This window comes from Budorcas taxicolor, chromosome 22 (genome assembly GCF_023091745.1).
Source record: "Budorcas taxicolor isolate Tak-1 chromosome 22, Takin1.1, whole genome shotgun sequence".
NCBI classification, from domain to species: domain Eukaryota; kingdom Metazoa; phylum Chordata; class Mammalia; order Artiodactyla; family Bovidae; genus Budorcas; species Budorcas taxicolor.
In genome coordinates this window covers 34,007,434-34,023,153 of record NC_068931.1, presented here as the reverse complement: position 1 = coordinate 34,023,153, position 15,720 = coordinate 34,007,434, and the positions used below count along the sequence as shown (strand labels likewise).

The 15,720-nt window shown below is 47.4% G+C and overlaps 1 protein-coding gene across 1 annotated transcript in view; it reads left to right on the top strand.

Moving 5' to 3' along the window:
* CABLES1 (Cdk5 and Abl enzyme substrate 1) overlaps window positions 1-15,720 on the top strand; it is a 102,763-nt gene that overhangs the window by 35,991 nt on the left and 51,052 nt on the right. The window contains exon 2 of the mRNA XM_052660436.1: window positions 11,227-11,298. Within this exon, the coding sequence (XP_052516396.1) occupies window positions 11,227-11,298 (72 nt within the window). The remainder of the gene's footprint in view (window positions 1-11,226; window positions 11,299-15,720) is intronic.

The following is a 15,720-nucleotide window of genomic DNA, read 5'->3' as shown; positions in this document are numbered from 1 at the left end:
TAAGAGCTCAGAAAATGTCAGAGACAGCTCGGCAGAGCAGGTAACACTGCTCGGTGCCTTAGGAGGATGGTAGGATTTGGATGAAGAGCAGGTGAAACAGATTCTGAGTTTTCTTTTGAATTAAGATTTGGTCACCGTGGCACATTCCTTACCCCGTAAGCCCCTTATGAGCCCAGCGATTCCGTTGTGCCCAGTCCCCATCAGCTTTCAATAAAGAGACTAAACCTCGGCAGCCAAGGAAAAACAAGGGATTTTTTAAAAGGCTCCAGAGACAAATGAGGTCATCTGAGTCCCTCAGTGGGCAAGAGGAGGCTGATGCTTGAAGCTGGAAAGACAAGGGCGCATCTGTCTTCGTTTCTGTACGCTGTGACTGAGTGCAGGCCGTGGTTAATCGGGAAAACCAGAAAATAAAGATTGATGAAACCCCATCCATCCCAAATTTGCTGTAAATAATTGCCTGCTGTTTCTGAGCTGTCAGAATCCATTTCTACTGAAGGCCCTTCAGAGCAGAGAAAGGTCAAGCTGGAAACCAAAGGAGAAACTCAGGGGAACGATTAGGCTGGAAGGCGGCCTCGAAAGGTTCTGTGAAATACCGGCATGGAAGTCACCTGCCCCGTCTGTCTCTGCTGGTTCTAATTAAATCAGCTTCCACTGACATCTCAGCTCTTCAAACGGAGAGTCAGGGAGCGGGCCTCACCTCGCGGGGTAGGGCTCAACTTCGTCCTGTCCGTCTCCAGTCTCTGTGCTGCAGACCCCAGAGTGCTGGGCATAGAGGCCCCTCTCTGCCTTCTGATGGCTTGGAAGGTCTTCTCAGTGATTTCCTGTTTTGGCTGCACAGCATGCGGGATCCTAGCTCCCTAACCAGGGATAGAGCCTCTGCCTCCTGCGTTGTAGATTCAGAGTCGTACCCACTGGACCGTCAGGGAAGTCCCAGAAGGTTTTTAGCACAGAAAGGCATCCTTGCAAAGCAACAGTTAAGTCCTCCTAAGGACTGGGAAAGAAAGGTGAGGTTGCTGATAAATGCACACACAAGTGCACGCATGCTTCTGGGTGCACACATCTGTTTCATCACACTGCGCTGCAGCTCCCAGCCCACCCATCTGCATGTTCACTTGACTTTCGGGGTCTCACCAGCTCCTCCTGGAACCGCCATCTGATTGGGACCTGTCTGGCTCCTGGCTTCTGTTGGGCTTCTTCCCTGACGTTGCTTCAGGGAATGCCTCTATGTCTTGCAAAACCTGGTGTTCTGTCCTATCCAGCTCCCGTGAGGCATGTGTGTCCATCCTTCCTGAGTTTACCCTTGAACCTCCTGTCCTAGACCAGCTGCTCCTTCTCCAGGAGGTCCTCTCCCAGTTAAATCTTGGCTCTTGTCTGAGCTCACTAGCACCCTCCCCTGCCTCCCACACGCTCCGCACCTGGCTCAGGGCACCCTTTACACAGAAATACCTGGATCTGATTCTTTAGATTCTGGTTCCTACCCAGGACAAACATGAGTTGGCCCCAGACTCCTTGAACTGGTTCTTTTCGATCGACAGGCCTCTTTCCTTTCTAGTATGAAGCTGATTTTTTTATTTTGAGTGGTCTTTTTATTGCTCATGTTTCCTTTCCATCCTCACCCTATCCTGGCTTGGGCCCCCCTCTTCACCCCCCATGGGTATCTGGCATGTTCTTTTGAAGGACACTGTTGCTTATCTCATCAGTCACACAAAGCCTCAAACCTTTCTGGGTCCTGACTTTAAAACAAAAACACCTGCTCTTGGTTCCTGTTCTGTACATTTGGCCAACTTGCTCCCTCCAGCTGCAGTGCCAGGCCCTTCCCTCCAGGATGGGATGGAGGGGGAATTAGAATGTGGCACTGTCAGCTCGTGGCCCTGGCCGAGCCGCCCACCCCAATTCCCTGGGACCCCAGGAATGCCCCCAGGAGACCTGCTTTCAGGATGGCCCCTTGTGCTGTGTCTGCTTTGTCCTCTGACCTCTAGTCAGAGGTCTTAGTCCTTTTTTAAGAGGAGTTTGAACTTGTTCCCAGGGAGAATCATTGCGGATCTTCAAATTAGGGAATGACATGATGGAAAGGGGATTTTGTAAGATCAGCAGGGCCCAGTGGATAGGGTGGACTGGGAATCTGAGGTGTAAATACCTGGCCAGTTATTAAACCCTGCCCACAAGTCTGTCTGTGCATAGCCCTCCATGCCAAGGTGACCTCACACCTTGGTTTTCCAGGTTTTGGTGAGTCTGATGAGAACCTTGAAACAAAAGCAGACTCAGACAAACTGAGTGCCTCCCTATTCCCTGTAAACACTTGGAGTTGCTTTGTTGACAGGAGTATAAAAATGTGGCAACAAGAACTAAATACGTTTGCAGATGACTTAAATGTATCCTGAGAGTGTGTGTGCACTCAGTCGCTCAGTCCCGTCCGACTCTTTGCAGCCCCATGGCCTGTAGCCCGCCAGGCTCCTCTGTCCATGGGATTCTCCAGGCAAGAATACTGGAGTGGGCTGCCATTTCCTACCCCAGGAGATCTTTCCCACCCAGGGACTGAACCTGTGTCTGCTGCGGCTCCTTCTTTGGCGGGCAGATTCTTTACCACTGAGCCAACCTGGGAAGTCCATGTTGCTAGTAGCCCCACAGTATTATTAGGTCATTTGTTTTCTTCCCCCTTTGTGTTAATCTCTTTCACAACTAGAATTATTTTACTTGTTTCTTGTCTGTCCTCCTGATCGTAAATGTAAACTCCATGACGGAGGGGACAGTATTTATACACTGCTGTCTCTCAGCATCCAGCTTGCTGCTCGCTATTTGATATTCCATTAATAAATAAATGCTTGCAAAAACAGGAAATAAATGGCTGAATTTTTAAAACATAGAAACAGATCTTAATTGAACAAGGTGATTGGCATCTCAGCATATTGATCTCAATGTGATTCTTTGCCCAGCTCATCAACTAGAGACTCTTAAAATGTAGTCAGATTCAAAATCAGTTTCCTAGCCTTTTTTTTTTTTTTTTTGGTCTGTTTCTGGATCCACACAGCTCTTCTTTTATTAAAGATGATCTATTTTCTTCCTTTGCAAGGAAACCTCCCATGATCCTCTGGAGGTGTGAACTGTGTCCATCAGTATTCTGAGGGTGGATCTGGCTATACATGCATTATGCTGCCACAGGGGAGAGGGTTTTTTTCCCTGCTCAAGCAAACCAGCCATGCACTTTGCCTAATACCCCTGCAGGGCCTGACTGGTCCAGGCTGGGGGTTCTGCAGTCACCCCAGCCTAGTGACCTGGCCCAGCCAGACTGTGATGTCAGAGTCCCCTGACATCACAGAAACTCCTCTGGAGTTTCTTCCACAGTCTGACAAGCAGCTGTTGCCACATGAGCAAGCTAGGGCCTCACTCAGTTCCACCAGCACCTTTGCTGTGAGACAGATCGCTTTAGATCCGTGGAAAGCAGAACTGAGCATGCGTCTAACTTTTGCTGTAAGATTCTGTAGCTTCTGTTGAGAGGTGACAGCTGACTTCTCTTCCTTCATCTGTGAACACATATGTACTGGTGCAAAACAGTTTGCTTCTTCAAGGAGCACAATCTGACAATTTCTGCTACAGAAGCATCTGGGATCTGGGCTTTAAAATTTGCCAAATCACGACCAAAATCATCCCAATTTAGATGCTGAGTCTGGAGCTCGAGCTTCTGGTGCTGTGACCCCCAACAATCAGAAGCCGTGTGAGAGAATGAGGGCGAGAGCAGTGGAACGTTAGCAGTTGACCTTGAGAGCCTGGTATTTGAAAGCCAGCATTTTCACAAAAGCTGTATCAGTGAAAGTATGATTCTTGGATTCATAGGGCTTCTTCTCTTTATGGCTTGATGAAGTAATAAGGCCTCTCTTGTAGGTGAGATATGTTGACCAAGGGATGGAATCTTATGACATTTTGCAAAGGGATTCTCTACCTGATAAAAAGTCCATCTCTGGGACTTCTCTTGTGGTCCAGTGGTTAAGAATCCGCTTTCTAATGCGGAGGACTTGGATTTGATTCCTGATCAGGGAACTGAGATCCCACGTGCTTCGGGACAACTGATCTCACATGTTGCACCTACTGAGCCCGTGTGCCAGAAGCCCGAGCATCAAAGCCAGGGAAGCCCGTGGCTGCAGCTTAGATCCGATGCGGCCAGATAAGTAAAAAGTGTACGTCTGAAGGGCTTCCCAGGCGGCTCTAGTGGCAAAGAACCCACCTGCCAGTGCAGGTAGACGTAAGAGGAGTGGGTTCGATCCGTGGGTCAGGAAGATCCCCTGGAGGAGGGCATGGCAACCCACTCCAGTATTCTTGCCGGGAGAATCCCATGGACAGAGGAGGCTGTGTGTGTGTGTATGTGTGTGTATATATATATATATATATATATATATATATATATATATATATATATATATGTTTACAAGTATATGTGAAACTAGGAGCAAGTCTGAAAGGACACATGCCAGACTCTTAGAGGGTGTCCTCTGGACCCTGGGGTTTGCAGGTCATTTCCTCAATTTCTACTTCACACATCTTGGAATTTTTTTAAACAATGAAACTTATTACTCTTATAGTCAAAAAGCAAGTGGGAAATGAATGTTTAATAAACTCATAAGAAATCCACTTTAAACAGATCAGGCCTTCTCCCTGCACACTGCTGGGCTGTGCTAGGGGCACTGGCCCTTCTCCCCATCCCCCCTGCCCCCCCACCTCCTGCAGGGGTAGGGTCTTCTGCCGTCTACTGCTTCCCACTGTAGTGAGGCTATGGGATGCTTTCTGAGGATGATTTTTGGGCTCTGGTGATCAGACTGGGATCTGGTGGATTGAACAGAGAAATCCCAGTAATAACTATGTATAGAGAAGCCTTGAGTGGAAGGCCACGAAAATGCTGTCTGGGAAGATTCCCCAAACACCCACCTGCTGATGGCGAACTCTATGAGTTTGTTCAGCTGGCCTCAATCGAGTCCCTGCTGTTGGCTAAGTACACTCCACCCCTGAGCCTGCACAGGTGAGGGGAGCGAGTGCTTCCCTGAGCAGCTCAGTGGCGGGAGGGGCCATTTTTTTTGTTTTTTTTTAATAACTAAGTTTATTTATTTTTAACTGAAGAATAAATGCTTTACAATATTGTGTTGGTTTCCACCATATATCAACATGAATCAGCCATAGGTATACATATGTCCCCTCCCTCCTGAACCTCCCTCCTACCTTCCTCCTCCTCCCACCCCTCTACGTTGTCACAGAGCCCCAGTTTGAGTTCCCTGAGTCATATAGCAGATTCCTGTTGGCTATCTGTTTTACATATGGTAATGTATATGTTTCCGTGTTATTATCTTTGTACTTGTTTTGGTTTTTTAATTTTTCCTTTTTGGTCACACTGTAATGTATGCAGGATCACAATTCCCCGACCAGCAATCAAACCCAGGCCCCCCTGCAGTGGGACCACCTAGTCCTAACCACTGGACCACTGGGGAAATCCCCTGGAGTCGTCACTTTTTTTCCAACGGGAAGGAGGTGGTCAGCGTGAGAAGGACACAAGTAACAAAGCAAATAAATTACAAGTGTATGGGTGTCTGGTGACTAGAGGGAAAAGTTCTTTCTGTGGTTGGAGGTTTTGTTTGTGTGGGGTTTTTTGATCATAATAACTGTCTAGATGGATTTGAGGTAATTATGACCTCAGCTGGCACATCCCCTGTGTAGCTGAGCGATCCGTGGGGCCTCACGCCCTGTCCAGCGGCCTGTCTTATAGCCGGGAAGGGGGTTCCTTACATGGGGAGAACGAGAGCCACACAGGATAGCGATGTGTTGGCCCAGGTGGTCAGGGTCCCTTCTGACTCTCAAAGCTTGAGTTTTTCTCCCAGAGATGGTGAGCATTCCCTGGGTGCCGCCAGGGTGGAGAGCATTGATCCAACCTGACTTACTTGTCGCCCAGGGATCACCTTCTTTATCCCCTCTTGGTCCTAAATCAGGGGCCAGAGCTGTCCCCGCTGGTGCCCACTACCTGACACTGGATTTGGGGCCAAGCTGCTGCCCTGGGCCACCCCATAAGGGAATTACTCTGAGCCAAAGGGTCCAGGATGACCCTGCCCTGGCCTCACTGGTCAGCAGGGACATCCGTGAGTCCAGTGTCCACTATGATGAGGCTCTACTGCCAGGACTTCCACTGTGACCAGCCCTGGGTCCTAGGTGACTTGCACCACCATCAACCACTAGCCCAAACAAGAAGTGAATTATTCGGTCCATGTAGGTATATCTAGGTAGACAAACACATCATGTATTGGCATTTCCTTGCCCCGGCAGAGTCCAGCCTTCAAAGGATAATATTCTAAAATGAGCCTGGGGGCTTTAGGGAGGCTGACTCACCTATGAGTGTTGAATGTGAACCACATCAGCCTCAAAAGTGTTGGTGGTCAGTGTGGAAGGACCCAGATGATAGTTGTCAGACAACATGGGGACCCTGAATTCTGAGGACTCAGCCATCCATGTAGTGATGTCGACGCAGAATGCTTGGGCTGTTATTGAATGTCTGCTTGGTTAATAAGGGGGCATGTTGTTTTGGTCCAAGACTGAGTATTCCTCATCAGTCATTAAAATATGCAAAGACCTCTGCTTGTTAACTGTCCCCAATGGTTAGGAGTCTGCACAGTCATGGACTTGGTTTATGAGGCAGACTGCAGTGTGAAAAGTGCCTGGTGAAGGCTGGTCACCTATTGTTAGCCGTCCCTTCCATTTGGGGCTTTCTGAGGATAGAAGGCAAGGGAAGAGGTTCTTACACAGCCTGGAAGGATGTAGCCGGGTGTTAGGGGGCAGAGATGAGTGATCACCACAGGGCAGGCCCTTTGTGGCAGGAAGGGCAGGGATCACATCTTTGTTTTCTTGGTGCCATATAACAATTTTTTTTAACTTTTTATTTTATATTGGAGTATAGCTGATTAACACTGTGATATGCTGGTAGACAGCATATCCACCAGCCATACATATATACGTATATATGGGTCTCAGCCAAACATATCCACGTATCCATTCTCCCCCAGACTCCCCTCCCATCCAAGCTGCCACGTAACACTGAGCCCAGTTCCCTGTGCTATTTCGCGGATCCTTGTTGGTTATCCATTTTAAATATAGCAGTGTGTACATGCATATGATGGTTTCTTTATAAGGAACCATGGTAGTTCTTTCCAAGCTCTATGTGTGCATCTTAAAGAGTATATAGCTTGGTTCTGTTCATGAAGATGGGAGGCACGTTTGCTGAATTTAAAGGAACAGTTGGGCATTTGAGTTTTGCATTTTTTTTCCCTTTAAGGAATCCAGACCTTAAGAGTGCCTCTGTGTGTGTGAGAGAGAGAAAGAGAGAATTTATAGCTGTTCAACTCATGAAGAGAATCTCTGATTTAATATCTTTTAGAAAACAAATCCTTATAAATACATAGAAAGATGTATTCTAATTTGATGATTTTTCAAAGAGCATGCTGGGTGTGGCTTTTAGATTAGGAAATTGTCAGATTGTGTGCTTGTGGGAATGGACCTAGTTTTCCAGGGTGAACCTCCAGGTCTGAATGCTGGACAGGAGCCTCTGAGCCTCTGGGTACCCTACAGGGCTTCATGTGTCCTCTGTGGGTTCACTTGGCGTTCGCAACTGGAGGACTGGCCTCCCCATTTTTGAGCTGGGAGGAGGGGCAGCCCCAAATGCCAGAAGAGCTCGAGGGATTGTTAATGAAATTCCCTGCTGATGGTCCCACGGATTCCCCCTTGAATATGAGCCCTTGAAGAGACAGGAGTCAAGCCGGGGTCAGCTTTGTGGTCCCAGCAGGCCAGGCTCGCTGTTGGTGTGGTCGGAAGGGTGGGCAGAATGCACTTGCCAGTCCTTTCCTGCAACCTTGGTTGTATCTTTGCTGCCCAGGGCTGACCACAGGGCTTCCTGGTTGACCTCTGTCAGGATGATTGTAGGAACGGAGATCTTGAAGCTGTACGGTCATTGCAGTCACCCCAGTTGCAGGTTGAGCCAAACATCAAATATCTGTTTACCTGTCACCTGATGATGCTATTCTAGAAAGGAAGGCTTGGAGTTTGATGGAATTTGTTGGGATTTTCAGGGTCCGAAACTGATATACTTATTTCTGCCTGTGAATAGGTTGTCTAATGACAATCTAGAGGTGCATACCTAAAATAATATTTCACTTTTGATTTAAAAACTCAGAACATTATCCAGAAGTAGACAGAGTAAATTATCATTTTAATCACATGCCCATTGGAGGAGATGTTGGTATTAAGTGAGAAGCAGCACAGAAGTGTGGGGGCGCTAATTTTATAGGTGGCCATTGCATCAGCACATGTGACACCAAGCTAGTTCTGCTTGGAAGGAGGGGTAGAAGTGGAGGAGCACGTGTCACCAGTTGACTCAGGCACAGGGTGTTTGGAGTGACAACCTAGACACTGGCTGGGGTTGGAGGAGCTGCCAGGGCTAAGAGAGCCAAGCTGACCCCATCAACTGAGTGGGGAGGGTTATGGGTCAGGGTGCAGCCCCAGTGGCAGGAACTGGAGTGATAATGAAAACCCAGGAGCTCCAAGTCATGAACTGTTCTGTACCATGGACTTTATGTCTCTCTCTTAGTTTTTCTCATCTCCCCATTTCATAGATGAGGAGACTGAGGCTCAAGGATTAAGAAGTTTTCTAAGGTCCCAAAGCTTCCAGACTCCAGGATTGAAATCCGAGTCTGTCTGCCCCAGCACACATGCTGCTTGTAGCCTCACACCGTCCCTTGGGTGGGGAGCGTGGTGACGCCTATCTCTGAGAGCTCTGGTGGGTGGGACTGGAACTAACTAGGCCCCCATCCCAGCCTGCAGCTACATTCCAGCCAGACCTGGCACCCGGAGGAACTGCACCTCAGTAGATGAAGTGGACCCTTCCTTCAACCACAGGGTCACAGGAGTCCTGGTGAGCCGAGTTCCTGGACTCATGGGGCTGCATAGACAGGTCCTGCTTGCTCAAGAATTGGGTTCCTTTCAAATCCCCACCTGTAAAACCAGTTCCCCACCCCTCAGTTAAGACCAGTGTCTCCCCAAGGCCATTGCCTCCAGTCTGGCTGACTGTTGGAAATCTGGCAACATTAGAGAAATGGAAATTCAGTGTGAGTTAACTGTGGAATAAAACTGCATATCTTACAAAAGGTCAGCATGTCATGAAGACACTGAAGGTGATGTCGGAATGCTTCCAGTTCTCACACGTGGACAGAGAAGGGTCACTGGAGAGAAAAGCAGGGAGAACATGCTGAGTGTTTTAGAAAGGACTTGATGTCAAAATATGAAGACGGGACTTGCCTGGTGGTCCAGTGGCTAAGACGCCACACTCCAAATGCAGGGGGCCCGGTCAGAGAACTAGATCCTGAATGCCACCTTAAAGATCAGAGATCCCATATGCTGCAACTAAGACCCGACATAGCCAAATAAATAAATACTTTTTGAAAAGATGAAGACAGGCTCTGAGAAAATCAATGAAGCCCTCAAATGGTTTGCAGAAATGACCTTTCTTATTTAAAAAGTGAAACAAAAAGGTAGCCACATGGTTGGTCAGAAACAATACACATGGAACAAAGCAAAAAACATTTCATTTTTTTTCTTTATGACAAATTAGACCGTGGTTATAATTGCATGTCCATTTTAAAGGCGATCAGCCCTGGGTGTTCTTTGGAAGGAATGATGCTAAAGCTAAAACTCCAGTACTTTGGCCACCTCATGCGAAGAGTTGACTCATTGGAAAAGACTCTGATGCTGGGAGGGATTGGGGGCAGGAGGAGAAGGGGACGACAGAGGCTGAGATGGCTGGATGGCATCACAGAATCGATGGACATGAGTTTGAGTGAACTCTGGGAGTTGGTGATGGACAGGGAGGCCTGGCGTGCTGTGATTCATGGGGTCACAAAGAGTCGGACACGACTGAACGACTGAACTGAACTGAACCTAACTGTTGTCAAGTGAATATAAAATAGACTTATCCTTCTAATTTTAGTCCTTTCCAAGGTAAAGACTGAATCAGATTTTTTTCTGATCACCACTACCCGCCACCATCAGCCAAATCACCTATTGTACTATGAAGTGATGGTCTTTGTTCAAATGGATTTACTGTGAAATTGCCAACCATCACCCAACCTGGTCCCTGTGTCAGATATTCTGAGTTATCTAGGACCCATTATTATTTCAGTTGGACAAAAGAAGATCAAGGAGGTTTGGACAGGTGGTTTTCAGTTCTTTAGCATCTGGAAAGCATTTGTGTTTTGCCTAGTTATGTCCTGATATATATTCTTAATGGTCGCTGAGAAATTCTCCCGGGGGAATGATGTCATCTGTGTTTCTAGTTGCTTTTGAAATCATGGCCAACCAGAGACCGTAAGTTTTGCTTGTTTGTTTTTGTTTTTCATCTTTTGGCTGTGCCACAAGGCATGTGGGACCTTAGCTTTCCAAACAGGGATGGAACCTGAGTCCCCTGCATTGGCAGCGTGGAGTCTTAGCTACTCGACCACCAGGGAAGTCCCTGAGACCATAAGTTTTATTTATTGCCTCCTAATGATTTTGATATTTTATTTAGTGTGGTTTTAAAATTTAATACTTATCAGCTAAAGCTGGCTCAGACCACTGATATTTCAATATTTAATAGTATTTTAATACTAAAAACATATCTAATGCTTTAGAAAAAGTGCACACAGTACCAATGGGCTTCCCAGGTGGCTCGGTGGTAAAGAATCTGCCTGCCAGTGCAGGAGATGCGAGTTAGGTCCCTGGGTCAGGAAGATCCGCTGGAGGAGGAAAAGGCAACCCATTCCATTATTCTTGCCTAGAGAATCCCATGGACAGAAGAGCCTGGAGGGCTACAGTCCATGGGGTCTCAAAAGAGTGGGACATGATTTAGCCACTGAGCACACACGTACACACACAGTACCAAAATTATATGCAGTAAGAGGCACCTTGTCTGGTTTTGTTATTTGGCAGCATAAAATGTCTCCATCACGTCTCGTTTCTTCCCAGGGAGAACGTCAGGATTCAGCAAGGCAAGATGGGCTTGGCATTCAGGGCACAGTCTGGGAGTATGACAGCCTCTTAAAGACACCTTTTATCTGATTTTTTTTTTTAACAGACTTTATTTTTTAGAGCAGTTTTAGCTTTATGGAAATTCCTGATCCATTTCATGACGCAGTTTTAACACCTAGATTTTTTTCTTTTTTCCTCTCTCTGCAGACGTCGCCTCATCTCCCAGCGATCATCCTTGGAGACCCTGGAAGACATTGAGGAGAATGCCCCTCTACGGAGGTCAGTTTTTCTGGTTGCGTTTTTGTGTATGTGAATGGCCTGCAATACAAGAAGGAGGCCAAAGTTTGCTTTTCTTTTCCAGGTCTTGATTTACAGAATTAAATTCTAGAAATGACAATCTGATCCCCAGACTCAGTTTGGAAACCCCAATCCTTTGGAATATTAGAAGGAGAACACTGTGAATTCCCAACCATGTACCAGAATAGCCCAGTTTGCGTCTGAATTCGGGTGCTATGACCCTTTCTTTTTGAAAATAGTTGCTTGATGGAGAAGAACGTGTCCCTGCTCTGGCTTTGCCAGAGGGGACACAGGCATTGCAATCTCTGACTTGCAACGGTCAGGTGCTGGGGACAAGGTTAAGACAGCTATGAGTGCTCCCTCAGGGCTGAAAGTGTTCCGTTTCTCCCTCCGGATTAGAAAAGTGCTTTCAAGGCATCGTTTTTGGTGGGGCTGGTGGGCGACAGCAGTTGCAGAGCTGTGCCTGGCTTCTGACTGGCAGCTCTCCTTCCTGTCCTCTGTGCTCGGTTCCCCCACCCTCCTGGAGTGCAGGGGACCCACACCACGTCCCCCTCAGTCCTCACTGAAGCCCCAGCTGGGCTGGCCGGTGGAGGAGCAGCTGAGGGAAGACGGGGGCTGGGCCAGGGGGTGGGCAGGTAGGATGGTGTGCTGCGGGTTTATGGGGGATGCTGGCAGGTTGAGATGGAGGGAGAGTGTCTCCCTGGAGCCGGCGCCTTCCCTGCACGGAGCCTCACTCCCAGGCCACAGGTCATGTCCACAGACCACCTGGTTATAAAGCGTAGAGCATAGACAGGCCTGGGATCTGCTCCAAAGCATCCGTGACTGTGAGTCTCATCACCAACATCATTCTAAACAGAAAGGCAGGGCCAGACAGTCCGGATTCCACTTCTGAGGGCTTTTTGAAAACATCCAAGGGACTTCCCTCCTGGTTCTGTGGCTAAGACTCCATGCTCCCAATGCAGGGGGGCCCAGGTTTGATACACAACTAAGCCCTGGCATGGCCAAACAAATAGTAAATAAAATAAATATTGAAAAAAGAAAATGTTCATAACTTCTGGGGCCACGTTAGGCTGATGGCTTGTGGCTGTGATCCATGTGGCCCAGGGGCAAGTGTTCTCCTGTCAGTCTCTGTTAAGTGGCCCAAGTTAATCAGCGAATGTGGAGGAGAAATGTCCTCAGGTGGCACCGAGTGGCTTCAGCATTTGAGCACAGTTGATGCCCATCAGTGAACAGAACTGCAAAGGCCCTGGAGTTTGGAGAAGCTGCAGGGAGCATGGTCATTCGAGCAAGGTGGTAGCTGTGACCAAGGAAACCAGGTTAAAAAAAAATCTCAGGCTCTAAATGTCACCTCCGTAGGGATTCCTGTGGTAGAGAGGGGGCGGAGGAGGACCCGGGTGCCGTATTCCTGGTCAGATGCCCCATCACCCCTGTACCCTCTCTCAGCATCACCCAGGCTCGTCCTTTGTCCTCTGGCTCTCAGGCCTATGATGCCACAAACGGTCAGAGTAAAAATAGAATAGCTGATTTGCCTTAACTGTAAATTCATCCAGCTTCTACTTACAGAGTGCTGTACTTAATTTCCAACAAAAGTTGTGTAAATATAAAGCTTAAAAAATAAGTCAAAATCAAGGGAGTTGGGCAGTTTAATAAGTTTAGATTTTCCCTAGTGGACTTTCTTTAATTAAAAAATTTCTGACGTTTACCATAGAAACAGACATAGAAATCAAACTCATGGTTATTGAAGGAGGTTGTCTTGTTCATGTCCAACTCTTTTGACTATAGCTGCCAGGCTCCTCTGTCCATGGGATTTCCCAGGCAAGAGTACTGGAGTGGGTTACCATTTCCAACTCCAGGGGATCTTCCTGACCCAAGGATTGAACCCATTGGCAGGCAGATTCTTTACCACCGAGCCAGCAAGGAAGCCCCAGAGTGGGTAGGGGAGGGATAAATTAGGAATTTGGGATTAGCAGATACAAACAACCATGTATAAAATCAACAACAAGATCCTATTGTAAAGCACAGGGAACTGTTGTCAGTATTCTGTAATGAGCCACAATTGAAAAGAATAAATACACACACACACAGAGATACATATGTGAATCACTTTGCCATATACCAGAAACCAACATAAAGTTGTAAATCAACTATACTTCGATAAAAATTCTGATATGTACTTAGAAACTTGTTCCTAAGAGATAAAAGTCACAGAAGGGGCAATAGTTTGGGAGTCAGGGGATTTGAATTTTTGGCCCCATTTTTATACTAACTGCTTGGAGAAGGAAATGGCAACCCGCTCCAGTATTCTTGCCTGGAGAATCCCATGGACGGAGGAGCTTGGTGGGCTACAGTCCACCAGTCGCAAAGAGTCGGACATGGCTGAGAGACTTCACTTTCACTTTACAGGGCTTTGGAAACTCATTTACTTATGCTGAGGCCTCCGTTTTCCCACCTGTAAAATGGAAGGGACAAATTGACTGATCTCTGAGGTTCTTACCAGCCTTTCCATTCTGTGAAATGAATGTACCAGTAATGACGCCAAAGTGTTTTGGGAACTGCGGGGGCGGAAGGCTATTAGCCCAACTTGCTTTCAAAGTCAGCGCTCAGAACAAACTGCTCAAAGGCATCTATTAAAAACCTTTTGCATAATTAGGTGTATCCTGTAATCAGTGCTAACAAGAAAGAGCTAATCTTTCATTAAATTAGTTTTTAATTTAATTCTATCCTAATTTAATTTTGTGTCACTTAAAATGTATGGTTTTAAATGGGTATTTACACCTTAATGCAGGCAGCTTTGAAATTAGTTTCTTCCTTGCTTAACCTGCTTTAACCTGAGTGCTCAGTCTTCCGGTTTCCCTGGCAATTGTTGCCAATGCCACAGTTCTCTTAAAGTGTTTCTTAGGTTGGGGGTGGTGATAGCTGAATGCTTTAAAAACACACACACACAAGACAACAAACAGCGTGCAATTCCAAGGGCTAGACCATTAGCATTGTTGTTGCGTAGTCACTCAGTCGTGTCCAGCTCTTTTGTGATCCCATGGACTACAGTGGGTCAGGCTCCTTCGACGTGTCCACGGAATTTCCCAGGCAAGAACACTGGAGCAGGTTGCCATTTTCTTCTCCAGGGGGATTTTCCTGACCCAGGGATCTAACCTGCATCTCCTGCATTGTCAGGCAGATTCTTTACCACTGAGCCACCAGGGAAGTCCCTTTGCAGTTAGAATTGTATGCTAATATAGAAATAAAGCACCTCTTCAGTTATCTTTTTGGGCCTTTCCCAGGTGGAGCTAATGGTAAAGAACCCACCTGCCAATACAGAGATGTAAGAGACACAGTTTCGATCCCTGTGTTGGGAAGATCCCCTGGAGTAGGAAATGGCAACCCACTCCAATATTCTTGCCTGGAGAATCCCATGGACAGAGAAGCCTGGCGGGCTACAGTCCATAGAGTCACAAAGAGTTGGACACGACTGAAGCGACTTGGCACTCAATTATTTTTTTAAAAGTTTTGCTTTTCTCTTGCACATCACAAGTTAGTTTCTTGTATCCGCCTTGAACTCCAAGACTTGAGCATTAACCGTGAGAGTGTTTACATTGGGATTTTCCACATTGTCTGGTGGTTACCTGGTCTCCCAGAAATAAGAACCTAGGCTGTCTGTTAGGTGTCCAGAAAAATCTCTGTTTGGCTACCACAGGTGTGGCAGCCATCACCACCAGCCCTGTCTCCAGCCTGTCTGGGTTGAGGGGTGCCGTCTGCTGTACCATTCAGTAATTACCAGTGCCAACGCACACCAGTGGCCTTTTGCCACCTTCCGGCTCCAGCTGAAGACTGAAAGATTTTGTGTCTAAATCCGAGGGTAATAGCACCTCTTTCTGCAGGCATGGAGACTGGTTCATAGAAGGGCGTCATCACAGTCCAGCTTTTAGCCCACTGCCCTCATCTAGAGTCGGGGGCCTGGAAACTCTGCATCTGGTTAGGGGCAGTGGGGGAGGGGGGCAGGGGCACAGGGTAAGCATGTAAGGTTGCTCCTGAACGCCTGTCCAGAAACCCGTGGAAGCAAGCATTTATGCCTTCAAGGATCCTTCTCTCTCCAGTGACTACATATTTCTAGAACTTTCTGCCGTGTGTGAGAGAGACAGTGGGGGACCTTGAGTGGCCTGCAGACTCTAACAGTCATTCTGGGGGTAGAACTGAGACCCTTCAAGGTGCTGGGTGTGCTTCCGAGTGCGGCCTCGAGAAGGCAGAGTGAGGCTATAGCTCCTTGGACCCCAGGAAGGCTGGATCTGGGTTTGGAAGCTCAGAGTGGGGAGTGGGACCAGTGAGTATCTTTCCTGATTCAAACCCTTCCTAAGGTCCACAGGAAGCATCTATAGCATCCCCTCAGGTAGGGCACTGCCTGTCTTTAAA